General features: G+C 41.4%; 2 protein-coding genes across 7 annotated transcripts in view; both read left to right on the forward strand.

The window, feature by feature from the left end:
- Window positions 1-22: 22 nt before the first annotated feature.
- LOC143164791 (protein PIGBOS1-like) lies at window positions 23-992 on the forward strand. The gene has a single exon (XM_076347729.1). The coding sequence runs from the start codon at window positions 365-367 to the stop codon at window positions 527-529; it is 165 nt and encodes a 54-aa protein (XP_076203844.1). The 5' UTR covers window positions 23-364; the 3' UTR covers window positions 530-992.
- The window catches only part of RAB27A (RAB27A, member RAS oncogene family), a 37,581-nt gene continuing 17,679 nt past the window's right edge, over window positions 168-20,069 (forward strand). For 3 of the 6 annotated variants that reach the window (XM_076347721.1, XM_076347718.1, XM_076347728.1), the window contains exons 1-2: window positions 2,250-2,352; window positions 14,125-14,242. The gene's annotated coding sequence lies outside the window, so the exon portion shown is untranslated. Of the gene's footprint in view, window positions 215-2,249; window positions 2,353-3,086; window positions 3,228-14,124; window positions 14,243-19,614; window positions 19,700-20,069 lie in introns of those variants that run through there. The other 3 variants (XM_076347722.1, XM_076347720.1, XM_076347719.1) reach the window with 3 other exon arrangements.

Raw genomic sequence — 20,069 nt, forward strand, 5'->3', positions numbered from 1 at the left:
GTGCTGTACAGCACCGACCGCCGCTGGCGGAGCCGCACCGCCCCCAGCCTCCGCGCCAGGAGCCCGGCGGCCGGCTCCATCGGCGGGGGCGGACCTCCGGCCGCGGCGGACCTCCGGCGGCGGCGGCGCATGCGCGACCTCTCGGCGGCCGGTCCTTCCTTCCGGTCGCGCTAGCGAACGGGAGGCCTCCGCTCTGCGGTCTCCCGCCCTTCAGGTGAGGGGCACCGGGCCTGGCACGGTGCCTTTCGGGTCCGTGGGGCGGAGCGGTCCCGCGGCGGAGAGCGCCGAGCTTTCTGCCCCCGTCCCCTCCCTCCTTTCCCCACCTGGGGGGGAAGGTGCCGCCGAGGAGCGCGGAGGGGCCGGCATGTGGGGGCGGCTGCCGCTGCCGCAGGTGGCGCTGGCCGCGGCCCTCGGCGTGGCCAGCGGGCTCTACATCTACCGGCCCGTCTTCCAGCCGCCTGGGCCCCGACAGCCCCCCGAGGGCACGGCGGAGCCGCTGGCGGACGCCGCGCCGCAGAAGAGGCCCTGAGGGAGTCGTGTTAGCCGCGCCGCTGCCCTGGAGCCGTTCCCCTGGCGCCGTTCCCCGGCCCCGCCTCGCAGCCCGGCCCGCCGCGCCTCCCGCCAGAGGTAAACGACGCCCAAGCCTCTCAGGAAGTCGGAGCGTTCGTCGCCTGCCGGGGAATGTCCCTTCCGCGCCGTGTGCCAGCCGTGGCGGTCCCGAGCGGCCTCTTCTGCGGCCTGGCCGCGCCCTGAAGCAGTCCGCCGTCAGAAGATGTAACTGCATGCGTGTGTGTTTGGTACCAGCCTGTGGGGACATGAATGTTGAAATTTGTATAAAATTCTGAACGCTTAAAGGTGTGTCTTCGCGCCTAAGTTTAAATAACCACCAGGGAACCGGAAAAAGAAAGTCACTGCTGTACGGTTACGCTTCATGGGTTGTTTTGGATTGCCTCTGATCTGATCTTCCAAGCGATAAATGCTGTTTTTATCTACTTGTCACGGTTTCAGTTCTTAACACGTCAGTTCTGTTGGGAATGCAGTTGTCCTGGTGGCTGAGGAGGGAACTGCACCCAGCTTTGGTGTCCTTGGCTTATATTCACACCTGTGTATAGATACATACATGCACGTACCACACACGCATACACGTGTCTTTCGTTCCTGAACGAATGAGGCTCGAGTGGTTATTTAATAGATGAGGTTGCCTGAAAGGTTGTACCTCTTGCAAGTGCTTCAGCGTGTAGCTCAGTAGGACAGCATTAACCTTGTAATAGGTGTGGATCAGCCTGACAAAGAGAACAGAATCTGAGACTCAAGGAAACTAGATCGGTAGATATTTCAAGACTTTAGTAAATCTAAAAAGAAACCAAAACCTGGAGATCTTGGGAGGAACTTCTTTCAGATTTTGGTTTTAACACAGAATCTTGTTTGGACAGCACGAGGGAAGAAATCCTTTCCCTGGATGTGCTTTTATTTAAAGCCAGGAACGACGTGAGAGCTGGAGGCAGTGGACGGAGTTTGCAGAAGCTAAGATGGGAGGATAGCAATAGAAGGCGGACTGGGAGGTGCAGCTGAGCGCGTGATAAATCTAGTTTGGACGTGAGGAAATGCCACAAGTCTGCAATGACTGCAAACACAGAAGAGTGGCTGTGGTGACTCCAGCAGCTTCCTTTGGTTGCAAGGCCGTTATATATTGAAAAGGCCATTTTAAAAAGGCGTAACTGAAGCCTAGTAGGCACTTTCTTTGTAAGCATAATTGCTAGAGGTTTGTCCATAAAGATGGCAGTAGATTTTTAAAAAGCCTCAAGAAAGAGGATGTCTGAACTGATGTAGGCAGAAGGGGTTATTGATGCAACTGAGCTTAAGACCGTGCTTGCTGAATTCTGGAGCCTGCTGGATTTAAAGTGGGTGCTGAGCAGCTCGAGAGAGAGAGAAGAGAGAACGTACTTTCCCCTTGCGAGGGAAGGTAGCCGGCAGGTGGCAGGAACAACTCGCTGAATCTACAGTGGTGGACGTTACCTCGCACCACGTATTTTCTCTTCAAAACCTGTTTTGCCTCTCATGAATTTTTATTAAACGGCGTGTGATCTTTCGGAAGAGCGGGGAGGAGTACGACTGAGGAGCCAGGTGGACGCGGGGGGGGGGGGGGGGGGGGGGGGGGGGGGGCGGCTAGGGCGGTGCTGCCCGCCTTGCCCAGCCCTGCCCGCGGCCGGGAGCGGCCGTTCCCGCCCCTACGTCAGGCCTTACGGGAAGTGATGTTGCCTTGACGGAAAAGGCACGCTTGCAGCCCAAAAAAGGGCAGGTGCGGAGGGGCGCGGCGCTGCGGGAGCCCCGGTGGCCGGGGGAGGCGAGCAGGTAAGAAGGCAGCGAGCCGGGCTGAGGGGCGGCGGGGCCGGGGGGAGCGCGGGGCTCTCGCCGCCCCGTCAGCCTCCGACGGGGCCGCTGCAGCTGCAGGAGGCACGGGGGGGGGCGGGGGGAGGCTTCAGAGAAACGTCGCCCCCGCAAAAGGAGTCGCTAAATAATCTCAGGACGGGTGTTTTGGGCAGGGAACTCGAAATACTGGGAAAAAAGGTGATTTCCCGGTGCTGCAGGGCCTGGGGAGCGGGCCGGCGTCCCAGGCTGCTGGCTGCGGGGGGTCAGAAAGCACACCGGCCCAGCTCTGCTCTGCGTCCTCGGCCTCCCGCCCGCCTGCTGCCGCCCCTCCACCCGAGCTACCTGGGGTTTTTAGCAAGGGGGCCTCGTTCGTGAGATCAGAGGAAAAAGTCCGAAGCCTCCTCGGCCTTCCCACTGCCCGTGCGTGTGCTTAACTTCACAACTGCTGCCGTGAGCACGGCTATGCAAATAATCCCTCTCGGGCCTTCGCGTGTAGCGGCTGTGGGACCCACAGGTCCCCCGCAGCTCAGGACATGCATTTCTTTTGTAAGAGAGAGAAGTGGATTGCATGTCTGATTTAAAAGAAAAAAAAAGGCCTTTAAAAATGGTAGATTGTTGAGGGAGCAATATGAGTGTGTTTTATCTGCTTCGCCAGAGCTTAAATCTTTTATTTGAGTATCAACAGATCTGTTGCTTCTTTCTGAACACTGCTTGTTTGTCTGACAGAGTCTGCTTGCTGAGAGGGTTTAGGAGGTCTCTTCAGCCTGATTTGCAGTGCTTGGGCTAAACTAATGCTTTGATGGTCCTGGATCTAAAAGCTAAATCCATCAGAAAAATGTCTTGGGTTTTCTAGCTCTGTAAGTAACTAGATTATATTAATACATAAGTAGTATTTTTTTATGGTGCTAGCAAAGTATAAAGGACATGCCTAGAACTGTCAAAACCACCCAACTTTAATTTTTATCTCTCCTTAGAGACGCATCAGGTGTATTTTGAGCTTTCTGATCATATGACTCCTCAAACACTTTCCCTAATGATTAGTGCTTACGAGTTTTTCATCGGGATAATACATATGCATGTTTGGAGTTAGGAGTTCTGCTAGGTGTTACTGGCAAGGTGATGTTTCTCTATACTTACAGTTTTTATTGAAACTCTACAAAATGTTTATCGATTTCCACGCATAAAATGCATTAGTGGCACTAATCAGTTTCTAAAATCTATTGTGCCTGCCTTTTCTTGGAAACTTATTCTTACGTAGACTTGTCTTCTCAGCCCTTGTTTCTTTTTGTAGACTTGCACTACTTTTGTGACCGTTCCAAGTATTTTCCAGCCAGGGAAAAGCATATAATACAATATGCATTTCAAATGTTGACACGTAATTGTAGGAATAGTATTTATGATGTTAAATGGATGTCTCAAAAGCATGGTTAAAAAGATGGAAAAAAGAACAGCATGTTCCTGTGTTTCTAGTTCAGGGTTCTAATTTTATGTCTACTTAATCCCTTGCACAAAGGAGTTCTGGGTGGGGGGAATGTGCTACAACTTACACTTTTATTTTTGCAGTTAATAAAATTTCTCATCTGCAACCAGATATCTAAAACCTGACTGGGTAAGTTTGTTTTCATCATGATCGTTAAACATGGGAACACATTATTTTATCACTTGACTACACGTTTCCTTTTCTTTCAAAGAGAAGATCGGTGAGATAAAATAATTATTTTTAAGTAGCTTTTGGCATTTACAGAAACAAGTATTATGAGCAGTAATCCTTGTGTGTTTTCTTTGGATTCTTGGTTCTGTTTCTGCCAGGTATCTGCTGTGCAGGCATAATAACCCTGGACTTGCAGATCAACGCCATTACTAAGAGCAATCTGTCATAGTCAACAGAGGGCCAGTAAGAATTTAATTTAGAAACAGGCAAAATTGGCACTAGAGATGGAATATAAGGAATGACAATTCTTTTTCCCCATTAATATCTCAGCAAATAATTATAGCAAGGTGCATTTAAAATGTGTTAAACTTGTGATTTAAATAGTTAATCATCAAATACTCTCTTCTGTATTAAAGCTGTGTTACTGTACTCCACTGCACATGTGACCTGATCCTGCAGATAGTTAAGTTTGTTCTTCAGTAATTTCAAAGGATTACTTACATATTTATAGCTAAGCATTTGCTGGGCCAGGCATGTCAAGTGCTCAAGGATTTGCTTTCGCTCCTCTTGTCTTGCAGATACTCATGCTGGAGATATAATCATGTTTACAGAACTGACTTCAAACATGGCTGAAAAGTTGTTTAAGTACAGCATGGTTTAAGAAGTACTTGCCTAAAAGGCAGCTTTTTATAGCAGAAACACATTTTTTTTCTATTTATACAAATACATTCCCAACCAGTCTTCCTCTGGGAGTAGCATCTGGTTATGAGATTTCTTTTCCTCATTTCTTTTTTGTTCGTCTTAGTCTGAAAACTGCATCCCTGTCAGGAGGCAGGACTAACTTGAACCACATTAAATCAGCTGAGATCACACCCTTTTATCTCCAGTGGAGGTAAAACCATAGTGAATGAGAAGTCCTAGCCCCTAATTTCTTTCCTGGAACTTCCTTATGTTGTTTTGTTTTCATACATAATACAACAGAATTTACTTTTGATTATTGTAATGAGTAGTCTCAATGTCTGTGATTTATTTTCCAATCTAATAAGCTTTGAAGATTAAGTTATGGCATATAGATTAAAATATGACATACAACCAGCATAATTTTTTCTTGTGATGTTGCTGTGGCTTTAAGGGGTTGAAAATACTCTGATATATGTATAACAGTTTTGCATAGTACCAGGTGTTGGAATCCTTTTCATGTACTGGCCAGCACTTTGGAACTGACCTGACAAGTTCTTCAGTATTTTTAACTACTGCAGGGGAGGAAAAAAAAGCATGTCCTTGCATTTACGACCCTGAAGATAATGTGAAAGTGTAAACCAATGCAGTGCTATTTTTGTGAGTTTGCAAACCCATTTCCCATAGCTGTTCCCTTTCTCTATGTCTGATACTTTTATTGATGAGAAATGGGTAAGACTAAACCATAACAGATAAAGGCACTTCTGGAAGACAACGTGAAGACTGGTAGTAAGGTAGGGGCCGGAAGCAACAATGAAGATACAAGCTTAGTAGGAGGAGTATAGCTTTTCTAGAAATTCGTGGTTTGCAGTGGAAAAAAGGAGTTGGTAGATATATGAGCATTGTTTTTAAATTAGAAGTTAAGTTTATGGGTACTTGCAAATAGTATTTTGCAAATCACTGTACACGTCTGCAGTGATTCTTTGTGTAAAAGAGTTATGTGAGTGAAAGGACTGCAAGGAGTAAACCTAGCTGAAATATTTTATATGCAGATAAAACACTGGGTGGGTATAAGGACAACTGCTACACAAATCAAGTAGCTGATTCCAGATTAACTTTGGAGTTTGTGATTGCAGTTTTGCAGCTGGCCATCTTACTGCTTCTGTGTACAGCTATCAGTTGAAAAGGTGATAAAAGGCTAAAGGAATAAATAGCAAAATAGTTAAGTATTACTCAAGATTCAGGTTTTTTTCCTTTCAGGTAAGGTGAGCTCCATGGGTAGAAGTAATGCCTTTTATTAGACCAACTTACGTTGCTGGAAAGGGTAGGTGAGCTTTCAGGTATGTAAAGCCCTTCCAGGTTTGAATTAGAAACAGCAGAGTACAAAAAACAAAATTGAAAACAATTGATACATGATTTTTATAGTACATTGGTTAAGCATATTGACCCATGGGGCAGCATTTGTCATTAGAAGGTGATGAAGGTTCTCTTGCAGAAGTGCTACTGTTTTAAAGGCACCCTCCCATTTCCAATTAAACACTCCAAAATGGCAGTGCTGTCACGGTAGCTGCTATACAACCGTGAAAGTGAACAGCATGTGCTCTCCAAAGTCAACCAAGCTTCACTCTGAGGGCCTATCTCATTATTTTCATAACTGTTGGATATTTCATTTCGTTCTCTTAGCTGCTCAGTCAAAGGGCTATAAGGAAAAAGGTTGCTCTATGAACTGAAAAGGAAGAAAACTATTTTTTCCAATAACATTCTTGGGGAATGGGAGTATTTGGACAGGACTGAAGGCTGCTATCAGTGATAAGGACTGATAAAGCATGTATGTTGGGTAGGAGGAAAAGAAAAGTTGATTCATTTTTATGATTAAAAAAATGCAAGTTTTCTGGTTTTCTTGTGTGTGTCTGCCAGTCTTGCAAGTATATGTTTCATATTAGTAGTTGCTGAGGGAAATTACATTCCTCCTGCAAATCCCTGCTGATAATTGCATGACTAACATGGAGCGTGATGCATTTTGAAAACTTCAGGATATCACTCAAAGCTAGCAGTTGTGGGAGTTGCTTGTGCTGTGAATCTGTTTTATGCAAGGTTTGCATGAGAGATGAATTGCTGTTATAGTTATTGCCAATGGGTGGTGCTTTCCAAGTCTACTTTGAAGCCTAGCTAACATTCAGAATGTGGATTATAGCAAACAGTAGGATAGTTGGTTTTTTGTTTGGTTTTATTTTTTAAATTGCAAATGTTAATCATAATTCCCCTCCCCCGATTTGTTCAGTTCCAAACCAAACTTTGTGTGACTGAATGTGACCCAAACCACAGGTATCTGGTTAGGGTCTAGCCCTGCTGGTATCATCCATTTGCAGAAGAGTGTTTCTCATCCACCACTTTAAGATTGTGTGCACGTAACAAACAGCCCATGCTCCGCTGACTTTCTCCTCTAGCAATGATTCAACTTGACAGGTCTTTTTGCTGGGGCATGAACTGTCTGGCTATACTTAATTTTTCCATACTCTTCCTTGCATCAGAATAGTGTCAGGATAGACATCTCTCTACAGAGATGGTGTCACCGAAGTTTGAAGACTACTGTCTGAATTTGATTGTATTTCTTCTGAATTTGATAGCAAAACTCTCATCATTTTAGTTTGGGTAAATGTAGCCCTAAGTTGGAGTTGTTAAAGTAGTAGTTTTTTTTAATGTTCTTTAGCTATGAAGTAGAAGAGGTGACTATGAATCTTTATTTGATAGTTTTCTAGAATTGTCAGTTTAGATATAGCACCCAATGCACAGGATGGGGCCTGAGATCTTGCTGTGTGTCAGTAGAAGTGGGCTTTGGAAGACCTGTGAAAAGAGTGTGCTGCAAAAGTAGAATCACGCTTTCTAGTAGGTTTAAAAACAAAAAAAAAACACAACCCCCCCCAAATTTGCACTGCTAATACAGTGAAACTCAATTAGTTTTTATTGTTAACTTTTTATTTTTAATAATAGATGTGCTTAAATTTAATTTGCTTTTAAATAGCAAATGTCTTTAAATCCAAATTGAAAGTAAATGTAAAACTGAATGATTGTGGTAGTATGTGCTGCCACTAGTTCGGAGCAATGCATGTACAACTTGGCCAGCTAGTGGGTGTCCCTTTTAGAACTGAAAAACTAACTGCCAGCTTTCAGTGGAGACATGCATCTCACTCTTTCCTTTATCCAGCTGCCAATTTTTCACAAAGTGTATAGGAACTTCATATCTTTGTGGCTTCTTCCCCTCTGTGAAGGAGTGTTAAAACTGATCAACAGATTCAAATGTTGGGGGAGAAGGCAGAAATGAGAGAAATTCAGTGTCTGTGCCCCTCTCTCTAATAAGCTTTGTTTCCTTAGGAAACCAGGCTAAGAGGCATGTCCTCATTTCAGCTTTGTTTTTTGCATTGCAAATCTGGAGCTTTGCTCCAAGAAGTCCTTATGGCATTCGCAATCTCCAGTATGGTGTGTTGAACCTTACGGAATTTTTCTTCAGCCTAGCATCCTGAGGGATCATAAGGAATGGGAACAGTAACGTTTTTCTTAATTGGGAGTTGCACAGGGAGTGGAATAGGGCCGATGGAACTGAAAGACCTGCTTTGCTAATGTACTCCAGAACCACCATCTTTACAAGCCCACCCATTCCTCTTGCATGCTGTGAAGGAAATAAGATCAACCAGTCAGGTTAGTCATACTTAGCTTAGGGAGTCACTGAATAAACGTGGAAATGAAGGAGCTCTAATGTTAATGATATTCATGGTTTAAGAAATAGTAGAGAAGAAAAATAGGCATCACAGGTGTTTAGTTAGGTTTCATATGCTTCATTGCATGGAAGATCAAACAATAATATAGGACAAAAGGAATACTTTTCTGTAGCTCAGAAGAGGCATGCCTCTGTATCTGTTAAGTAGTGCAAATAACTACCCTTTCACTTTTTCCTGCTGAGAGCAAATTTAAAGTGGAAAAGACGCTGTTGTCAGCTTAGGAGGAGAATGAAGGACCACTTGTCTTATTAAGTAGATTTACAAAAGGTGTGAACAGGGTCTTGTGCTGGAAAGAAAGCCCAGCTGTGTCCAGATTGGAACTCTGCTGAGATCAGTTTTAAAGAGCAGTCTCTTTTACTTGGCAATGACATACTGGATCAGGTAGTGCAAAGAACAAATGCATATCGATTAAGCTTAAGCATGAATAAAAATATCAGAGCAAATTTCCAAACTGTATTAATATTATAGGATTGTAAAACATTGAAAATCCTTTCTAAGGAAGCTGTAGTGCACATGTTCCTTTACATTGGTACAACAGCTTCCTGTAAAGCTACTACGTTTTTTAATTAAAAAAATACTTAGTCATCAACCCTTTTAATATGTAGATAAAGATCGTTGATCTAAAATGAGATGTGTAACTCTTCAGACTGAAGATAGAGACATCAGATTATTAGCGTGCCTGTACAGCTTCTTACCAAAATGCAGGGACACTTCTATCTGCGTGCATTTCTGTTCTAGGTGCTCTCTCCATGCAGTCAGGCACACACTTCATAAGTGTTACAAGATGTGGAACCAACATAAGTCTCTCGGAAGAGCTGTAGCATGTCGCGTAATTCATCCATCTTTAGGTTAAATATTCCTCTTTTGAGTACAGATGATGTAATTTGAATAGTGTGAATGTTGCCAAAATATCGTTTCCTACATGCAAAAGGATCAAATTTGTTCATTTCAGTCAAAATGAATAATTATGTTCTTACAGTAATACATTTTATTGCCGTTTTAAATACAGAACTTTTTTATTTATATTTAAATAAAAAACTAAGACACCAAGAAATGTCTAAGACACCATTTCTTGGTGTCTTAGCACCTTGTACATGGACACTATTTTTTTCTATTATTTTCTTTCTAATATTTCAGAACTGTAATAAGAGAGAACCTGATTTAGGAATTAATTGGGGTTTTTTTCTTTCCCTTTTCATTCCGATCTGGAGCAAGCACCTACACTCTTGGCTTTGCCTCAGGATAAACTATGCCTGTACTGACATTAATAGAAGGTGATGTGGAGGCAGTAAACTTGTAGTTAACAGAATTGACAAATCAATTAGATCCGCTTGTCTGGGATAATTTTACTAGTCTTTTCTGAGATACTAACAGGTTCTTCAAATATAAGCAAATTTTATTTTGGGAAGCAATCTTTTGATGTTTCCCCTGTGAAAAAGATGACAGAGTTTGGTCTAAAGTTTTTGAAAGTGCTGATGTTGAGTGCTCAGTTGCTGGGAAGGATTCCTGTCTTTAGGCAGTGTGATGTTCCATGAAAACAAAATTGATGCTTTTAATTTGTCAATTATTTTACTGTTAACTTTTTTTAATTCTTGAAGAGACCCTGGTAACTCTTTGTAGTTAGTCATCTAGAGCCTCTCTTGGAGGGCACTATTTTTAACGAGCTCTTTTCTGTGTAAAACACTACTGACCTTAAACACACCAATACTTTATCTCTTGCAATGCTAAAAGAAAGCTCTGTCACCATTACTAGAAACTGCCTAGATTGGCTTATAGTTGAAAGAACAAAACATGAAAGTTTTATTGTAATCTATAGTATTACTAAATATTTAGCAGATGTGCCTTTTGGGTAACAGGAAGGCCTGCCTGACCTACTTTCACTTTAATCACTGATGGGGTATTTCATGATTTGATGCTGGCAGTGTTCAGCTATTACATTTCTGGTGTGAAAGCTGATTTTCTGAGTGTGGGTTGTCTTTTCTTTCTTTTTTTCTTGGAGGGATATTGGTGAGAAGAAAGCAGAAAAAAATCAATATAAAGGATTTTGTTTCTTCCTTTCAGGTCTTTTTAGTTCTGTCTTGAGGTATTGGTGTGTTGCTGCATTTATGGACTGCTGCAGCAGTAAGTAGCAAGCTCATTCACGTGACAGCCGGTCAGTATTCCTTCGCAGCGCATCTCATCAGCCCCTCTAATTTTTTCCAGAGTGTCTTTTTGTGAGAACCTGACTTTCTTCCAAGGAAACAACTATAATTCTGTTTTACAGTTGTAGGAATCTGCTGGTACCAATTAATATGTTCGTATTTTGCCTATTTACTTTTTTCTCGCCTCTTCTTTTTGTATTTTGTAGGGTATTTCTCTCACTGTGAAATAATTGCTGTATAGCATGTGCTCTGGCTCTTCTTGAAGTTTGCCAGCATATATACGAAGCAGTTCATAGGCAGTGTGTCCCAGTGGCTGCTTTTCCCCCTCTTGCGTTTTTTAAGTTTCCTCTGTTTGCCAGTAGAGGTTTTGTGGCACAGATAAGATTTGTGGATGCTAACAAATAACATTACCCTTGGCTGCCTGCTGGTTGGTTTTCATTTAGCGTTGCAGGTCATCCTTTGAATGTACATGTAAAAATGATGGCTGTTGGTAAGCACATGGTGAGTTTTTAGTGTGTGTTGGAAAAAGCCATTAACTCATCAGAGTGCTGAAGAGGCGACCTCCAACAGAACTGGGTAATTGGGGGGTGGGGAGAGTGGAGGCGGTTGACACTGGTGTTAGGCAAGTTCACAGCTTTTGGCTTTGAAAACAGAGATGAGTTCTTCTGGAGCATTATCTGAAATGGACTGTTGCTAGATCCTCTTCTTCCCTTATTTCTGTCTCCAGTGGCAGATGTCTTAATTCCTGCATGAACCGTGATCAGGCAGGTAACAATCCAGCATTTTCTTCTAGAGGAAACAGGGCAGTTCGGACACTTTGCAGCTTGTCTCGAGCATGGAATGTATGAAGGCAAATATTCTGATGCTTGTGATGAAGAATGTTCCACACTGTCCACTGTGTTTGACTCTCCTCAAATTTCCTCCTAAATTCCTAGGCCTGTATAGCATAGATAATTTTTACAAGGAGGCCATAAATTCCATGCATTCAGGACATCTTGTTTGTACAACCTGTTCATAAAACTTGTTCATAAAAACGGTGGGAAGATTTAATAACTAAGTAGGTGGCCATTCCTTTGTAGAGCTATAGCTTCACATTTCACAGTTTCAGGACTTTACTGGTGTAATTTTGATCCCTTACATAAACTGAGAAAATGTCCAAGCCCTTATAAACCCCTAAGATTCGGGTGGCAGCGAGAGGAAGGCTTACCCTGGGCTGGCTGCAGTAGTTCCTGTTCCAGCTGCTTCCTGCCACCACAGTAGGGTTGGCTCAGCTATTTGTGCAGCATTTGCTGCAAATGTGTTTGTTTAAAAACAGATACTTTAAACAACCAAACATTGATGTCCTCTCAGTTTGTAAACTGGGGCCCTCTGTTTCAGTACTAACTGCAGTTTGAAATCAACGTAACTTCACCCTCAGAAAATAAGCTTTGTTTTAGCTGTACCTTCCTAGCAGAGTCTTACTGTTTCAGATAAAACCCCTTCCTGGAAGGGGGAAGTGGAAATTGGTTGGTATTCCTCACACCAGGTTGGTAAGAGGAAAGTTAAGCCTTGTTTTGTCCTGAAATCAAAAGCTGAAGTCTGGAAATTATTTTCGAATTGCTTTCCCCTCAAAGATGGCAAAAGTCTTACTGTGTGGAAGAGCTTGGACTCAGTTTACGTTGCTGGTTGAGACTTCCAGACAGGCAGATTGTGTTCAGTGTGTGTAGCCACCCCCCAGAGCTGTTTGCAATGCGGCAAAAGAGTTGTTGCTTTGCGTCTGTCAACACTTCTTACCCTGTTCCTCCTTCTGCTCTCTAACTGGAGCAGTTACCAGAAATTCTCAGGTGCTTGTGGTCTGAATATTTCTTCACAGTGAGCAAATGTGCTGGTATCGATCAGGGAAGCAGTTAAAGATTAAAAATGTTCACGTTGCTGAAAATTGAACACAAACTTTTTTATTGCATGTGGGAGCAAAAAAGGGACTTCTATAAATTTCACCACAGTTTCAGAAGAATACAGAAGATTGGAATGAGCCAAGAATGGGTAGAGTTTTAAAAATTATAACCTGTAACAGAATGTCAAAGAAATGGATTTTAGTTAAATCTGGAAAAATGCTAAGGCAAGGCCTGAAAAAGTGTTCCACCAGAGATAGTTGTTTGCCAGCTCTGTGTAACAGAACTTAGATGTTCACTGGGAAAGGGAAATAAAAATTGCCTTGATTTGCGGAAAAGGAGGTGAGATAGTTGGGACAAGTGAATTAAGGATCTTGTGGAGTTGTTTTTGTTACTGGTAGATGAATGCATTAAGGATACATTAAATGTTGTAGCAGGCTGACTGCAGCACTTCTTAAATTATAAGACTGGAGAGTAGTCTTAGAAACCTTCTTAATTTGCTTTCTTACTTTTCTGCTCTTGAAACACTGTGAGGAAAGAAACTGAGACAAGAAGGGTTTGTGCAAGGCGACCCGTCTTCTGTAAAAGCTCACATCTGCTATATCTTACATGGTGAGTGCAAAACTCACTTTGTCCACACCTTTAGGTCCTCTACTGTTAGCATCTGTGATGTCAAGAGCGTTTGTGAGAGGGGACGAGGCCTAGTGGTGACCGCAGGCAGCTGTGTAGTTCCTCTCTTATCCCTTGGACCCAATGCAGGGACGTCTGTCCAGTGAGTGCCTTGGAGCAGACATCAGTGCCGTAATGTGGCCAGATGCGTGAATCTTGCTTGTTGGGTATCTGTGTTAACAGGCCCTGATGAATGGACTCGTTAAGGATGAGTTGGTTTACATGTTAAATTAGTAACTTCATTTCACTGAAATTATTTAGATGTGTAAAACATCTGCATGTGTCTCTTGGGATTGAGGGAGGGGCTTGCAGATTGAGCTGCAGTGGTTCAGAAAGTTTCTGGCAGCATCTTAACTCTGGTCTTTTGTTGGAGCTTGTTGCTGTCAGAAGTCGTTCAGCAGAAGGGGCTGGATGTGGATGCCCACAAAGCCCCAGGTACTGCGGCCACTGCCTGCCTGAATCCTTCCAACTCCTCATGTGGTCTCTCTCAGGTGTCTTCGTCAATTTTGTTGTTGGTAACTTTTTTCTGCCATCTGTAAAGGCATAAAATAAAACCAGGCTCAAAACTGAAATTCTCCATTAGGTTTTGTGAGCATTTGGTGCTCACTGTGTTTCGTTATAGTAGGCTACTGTGTTTGCTGTATTTTATTCTATTTTTTTGTAATGAAACATACTGCAACTTCCTCTCCCTATGACAAGAAGCAGAGGGTCAGTAGTTTAAGCAAAGGCTCAATGTTTGTTACCTGGTTTAGAGAGATCTAGTTAATTATGTTGCTTAGTTTTAAAAGGAGGAAAAGAGATCACTTGATCAGTCAGCAAGACCACATGACAAGCAGCTGAATGTAATTAGGTGGGTAGGGTGGTTGTGTGGGGCTGGCAGCTTTGCATGTCAGTGTGAATTTCAGAGCTATTATTCTGAACTACACTATTTTGTTTTTATTTTCCTTCTCTGTTGACACTACCTGTAGATGAGAAACAGCTCTTTTTGCGTGACTATGGTATTCAAGAGATCTGAACTGCGTCAGGAAACTCATCACTGAAGTACCCTTGGAAAACTACAGATCCATTTGCAGCTGTTAAGCATAGGTATGTAAACACTTTCTCTTTTTTATTTATTTTCGTAAGATTTATTACGTTGTTTTCCTTGAGCTGACAGTTGTTGTATGCGAGCTGTTAAGAGCTTTGAAACAATGTTGCTGTACTTTTGACAAATTGCCTGAAATACTTTCATTTTGAGAGACAGTTCAGCATTGCTGCATCCTCATGTTCTAGAGGGAAAAGTAAACTTAAAACTGGGAAGTATACTGGCTTATGTAAAACATAGGCTTTGGGTTTAATTGACAAAACTGCAGCTCTCTGGTACGTCTTTGGTCATTGCTTTTCGCAAAGGAATTGGTCAGATTTAAAGACAAAGCTGGATAAGTTTATCAGTAAGATTAAAATAAACGACTGCACTGACCAGTGTCTGGATTGAGTAACCATAAGATGCCCTTTCTGGTCCCAGGTCATCAGCCTACATTTCCTTCTGTGTTAAGTCAAACTTGTTCTACAGTTAGAAGGTGGAATTAGACCTTTGATAGTGAAGTGTACTGCGCAAATAACGTTTCATAATACAGAACAAAGTAACTCAGTATTTTTAAATGTTGTACTGCTTGAGCTTTTTCCCCCCTCTATTTATTCCTGTGTTCTTATTAACATATAAAGATAAATTATACTTAATAAAACAGTCCTTTAGAATGGTGGGGTTTTTAACTGGGTTGCGCACCAACATGTTTGTTCTCATGTATACTAAATGTATTGATGATAAAAGGAATAAAAATGGTGTGTTGCACAGTCTGATTTTGCTATTTTTGATTAGCAAAAGAAATTGGACTGCAAGGAACCATGAGAGCTCATCTAGTTCACATTCCTTGTTCAGTCATATAGTAATGGTTTCAATCTTAAAATTAATTATGGTAAAGGCAATATGGCGGTGGGATGTTATCACTGTGTTTTGTATCTTCTCTGGAAGAAACTCAAAATGTATGTGCCCATCTGACTAGGTCATTCCTTGCCACCCCAAGCATGAATTTGTAATCAGGCATCCTTTCTAGCCCATGTGTTTGCCAGCATTTTTCTAATTGTGAACCAAAACTCTGGTTTTGGTAGACTGTAAGTAACTACGGAGGAGTTGTTCAGAGAACAGAAAATAGTATTCTCCACTTCTGTGGGAAGGTCACAAGGCTTTCCCAGGGTTTTAACTGATGTCTAGCATAGCGTATCTTAAGATGATTTTGCTAGTCCTGATCATCACCGCTTGACTTGTGTTTATGAGAAAGAAGTGACAAATTCATAAATGTAGTTAAATAAATATTTTTTCTTGCTGCTTCCTTACAGACATCCTCAGTGTATGAAAAAGCTTATATAAAATAACTGGGAGGAAGGATTTTTGTAAACATTGATGCTTGGCTTGGTGTTTTTTTCCTGTGCTGAATGGATTGGTTGTCATAGTTGCCTCATTGTAATTTACTGTTATATAATGCTTTTCAATTACTGCATTACATGTGCATTTTGAATGTGTGTTACAGAAACAATTTCTAGCACATTTTAGGGTAGTGATTTCTAATAGCCTAAGTTATTTGAGGATTAAATTTTGATAATGTTGGGATTCTGTTGTATAGAGCAAAACAATATTCTTGCATGTGGTGCTGCCCCCCTTTCCCTCACTATACTCCCAGTGGGTTTTGGTGTAGTTGCTCTTTTCCAGCATGTCTTTCGTTTACAACACTATCTTAAACAAAACACCCTTAGTAATTAAGCCTGGTAAAGACAAACTAGGAATCTAATTCAGCTGGAATTCTTTAAACATGTCACTAAGAATGGCATCAAAGAGAAATTGTTTGGGTTTTTTTTTGCCTTAAAAAAATAATTGAAAAAAAGACCAACAAAAATTCTGAAACTATATAAAATTTAAAGAATGAACTCAAAAAAATCTTAAAAGCAGTTAATGGAAAAAGACCTCGAACATATCCTGGTGGAATGAGGGAAATAAGCTCTAGTCAAAGGAGAGTAGAAATAACTTTTTAAGGAGAAAAAGTTGAGTAACTTTTCTTTGGTCTAAAATATTTGGCTTCATGACTAGGAAATAATATAGCTCCTGCTTCTGAATTTTGTTTAAACACTGTGTCATAGGGATAAAGTTTCTTTACAAAAATTCAGTTTTGATGCATTATGGTGCAACTGTTGGTATCAACAAAAGCAGAACTAGGATCTTGGTGAGGTGAGAATACTCTGGGAATGAGTGGGTTGATCTATGTTAGCGTAGCTCCACTATAGGCACTGTAGCTGTACTGATTAGTGCTAACTGAGATTTTCTTTTTTTCACATGCTGAATTTGTTTTTACTGGAATCTCATTACTGGATTTTTATTTCCTTCTATAGGAAATCATATGCACTGGTTTAAAATCAAACCAAACACTGCAAGCCAAAGTCAGTCTTTTAATAGAAGATGAAACAGCAGTGCCTACTTTAATAAGTCTTTTCAAATAGAAACTCTCGTTGGACAGTACCATTGCATACTCCCAGTTTCTTGTGACTTGTGCACAGAAGCGCGTAGCTGAATAATTCTTTCATATCTACTTACCCTTTATATCCCATTTTTCATTTCAGAGGTTTGATGCCTTTCTCAGTCATAATGTAGAATGTAAAAAATTGCAAATCATTATATGAAGTTGGTTTGTTAGTTTGCGTGAGATTTTCGGATTCTTTACAAGTATGCAAAGTTTTAGTGTTAAGTCAAGAAAGCAGTCTGAATCCACTGTGGTATGGAAACTACATATGTGTTTTCTTGACGCAGCTTTCTACAGGGTACTTGCACTGCTTGGATCAATTAGAGCAGTCTGACTGGCAATTTATTTTCTTAGAATAATTTTGTGTATTTTTCTGGAACTTGGGTTATAGGGGTGGTTGTTCTGTAAGCTCGCTGCTGCTAAGCCATGTCTTAGCTATAGCAGAAACATTCTGAATAATAATTTTAATTGAAGACTTCTGAGGGGAGAGGTAGGAAATTGCCTGTTATTGTAGGTCAGTTAAAGTGAAACTTGAGGACACTCTATGTCTGCATGAAATGTTAAGAAAGAATTTTGCAGGAGGGCATCTACAGCATGAAAAGCTGGCAAGAGCTGCCAGGTTTCAGCCAGGGGTGTTACTCTACAGCCATCTGGGGGCCTTCCCTCAGTCTGGGAATAACAGATGAATAGTATGGGCAAACTGTGGCATTAGACTTGTGATTCTTTACGCTTTCCTTGCAGGGCTCATGCATACCTCCATGACAAGAATTAGTGTAAGAAATTCTAGTTTGCTGTGCCCTTTATCTGAGCAGTCTTTGCTGTATATCAAGATTTAACTATCATTCATGCTGGAATATGGAATTCTGATCAGAGTAGCAAGATAAATAGTGTTGGCAACTCAGGTTGAAAAACAGCAGGCTTTTTGAATGGAAGCTTTGTGTTGTGCAGTTCAGCCTGCTTAATCAGTGCTCCTTTTGAATTATCCCTTCCCTGAGGCTCTAGAAAAGAAGCCGTGCTAGGAGACGAATTGAAGCAAACGTTTTGCCAAAGCACCGTCTGAATATTTTGGCACACTGCAGAGCCTCAATAGAAAGCTTGGACAGTGTTAATACATGCTGCAGTTCTGGAGCTGTTCAAGTGGAAGATTCAGTGACTTATTGAAAGTATGGGCTTATTTTTCAATTCTTGCGGGGGGAAAAAAAACCCAAACCCCTGTAGTTTTAGCTTTGCTTTGTTAGAAGAGTTGAAGAGTGATACTTTTGAGCCGTAAGTGTGCTCCAAAATGACTGTCTTGCTGTCACAGATCAAGATTTCTCCTTTGCTGTCACACGTTCGTAACTTCCTGAAGAGAACAGGTTGTGGCCTATTGAATACTGCCTGGCTCTTTTTCAGACAGAAGTGGTGTTTTATTATGTAATGGACAAGTTAAATTATGCCCAGAGTATTCTCAGCAAGTTATTTCTGACCTTTCATAGCATTTATGAAACATGGAAGCATCACATATGCTTACTATTTCCAGACACGTTTACTAAAAAATCCTGCCCAGTACTGGCTGAAAATATCTCTCTCAGACTGTAGCTATTACTGACTCTGAAATCAAAGGCTCATTCTCTTTTTGAGACCTCTTAAGAGCAGATTATTCACGACTCACCTCTCTTTCCATTTCTTTGAAGTGTCGTGCTGCCAGCCTGCAGTGTTCTGACTGTCTCCACATTGCAGTGGTTGCCAGCATGATCTGAAGTAGACCCAGTGAGCTTGGCACCTGCAAGGATGCTTCTGTCAAGATTTTATGATTTTTTTAAAAGTTTGGGAGAGGTGAATGCTATCTGTGAGCCTCAGTTTTATCAATTTAGATATATCCTTCCATCTCCGTCCATGTGCACCACTTCCCTGCTTAGCATCTCTGACTGTCCATTGTATTTCAAGTCTAACCACATTGGATTCAAGACTAAGGAGTAGAAGAAATAACCTTTTCTAGTTACTAGACAGGGTTTTTCTCAACTGACAGTTTCTCTTGTTTTCCCACAGGTAACTATACATTTATTTTGCCCTTTTTGCTAGATCAGTTTAAGAAACCCTTCTGATTAAATATTTCCACAAATAACTTATTATTCCTAATGTCATGCCTGCTATTCATAGATAATAGGTATTTTCCAGCTCATTAGAAATGGATATTGATTAATTGTTCAGTCAATAACTTTGATAACCAGTAAGTTTTCTGAGGAACATGATGTTTTCACTGGTGGCTGGAAGTGTGATCTGACACATCAGTCCTGCTCCAAAAGGCTATTGTGCCTTGCAGTTAGCTGTTTTCATTTGGCAGGTGTAGACAGACTAACTTCTTTCTGATGGACTTAAAAATCTTCAGATATTTCAATGTCATCCAAGTAATGAGAAAACTTCTAACTTCCCAAGGAATAAATAGCCAGAACAAAATGTAGGAAATGCCATATACTGTGTCCCCTGTTACTTATGGTTGAACTAAATCAAGTAACTTGCACCAAAAATAAGGACAGTTCACAATATTATAGAAAAGTAGTAATGCTAAAGAATGGTAGCAGCTGCAAAAAAGAGTAACTTTTGTTGCATCTTCCAATCAAAAACCAGAGTTAGCAAGGAACAGAGTTTACCTGCTATGAAAAACAAGAGAAGCAGATATTTCCCAATCCAGAGGATGAAAAGGTGGATTAAGTTCTGTGCTGAAATTCTTTCCCGCCTCACCCCTTTGTACACTTGCCCACATCATGTTAGATGAATGATGTAGTGTTATTTTATAGTCCCATTTGTATCATATTTGTGTGGGTTTCACTTTTATCTAACAGTGACTGGGAGGTATCTTCAGGTTGTCTGTTGCCTGACCTTCTCCATAGACTTTTAATTGACCTAATCATGATAACTTATTTTTGCCAGATTATTTCCCTCTAATGCAGAATGTATCTTATCCTTCGTGAGCTTGGCGGTGTGACCTTTTGGAGAAGCATTATCCATATTCCAGGTATCTGTCTTACAAAACAAGGTGGAAGGCAGCTGAGAACTTTCCTGCCCTGGAAGAGAAAAAAAAGAATTTTTTTAAAGAAGCTGCAAATATTTTCCTCTGGCTGTTTACAGTATGTGCTTTAAGGGGCTTAAACAAAGAACGTGGCCTGACTAATGTGTATTGCAGCCTACTGAATCGCCCACAGGCAGAGCATAAAATGTAATACTTTCTTTAGCATGAGTACATGCACATGTTTTCCTGAGATGTCGCTTCATTCGTATTCTAACTGCACATATGAAATTGCTTCCTTTTTCAGTTTTTAGATTTTTTTACCTTTTGTTATTCCTTTTATTCTGCTTTTTCATGTATCTGCTTATTCTAGCTGTCT

Source organism: Aptenodytes patagonicus, chromosome 10 (assembly GCF_965638725.1).
Source record: "Aptenodytes patagonicus chromosome 10, bAptPat1.pri.cur, whole genome shotgun sequence".
Classification (NCBI taxonomy): domain Eukaryota; kingdom Metazoa; phylum Chordata; class Aves; order Sphenisciformes; family Spheniscidae; genus Aptenodytes; species Aptenodytes patagonicus.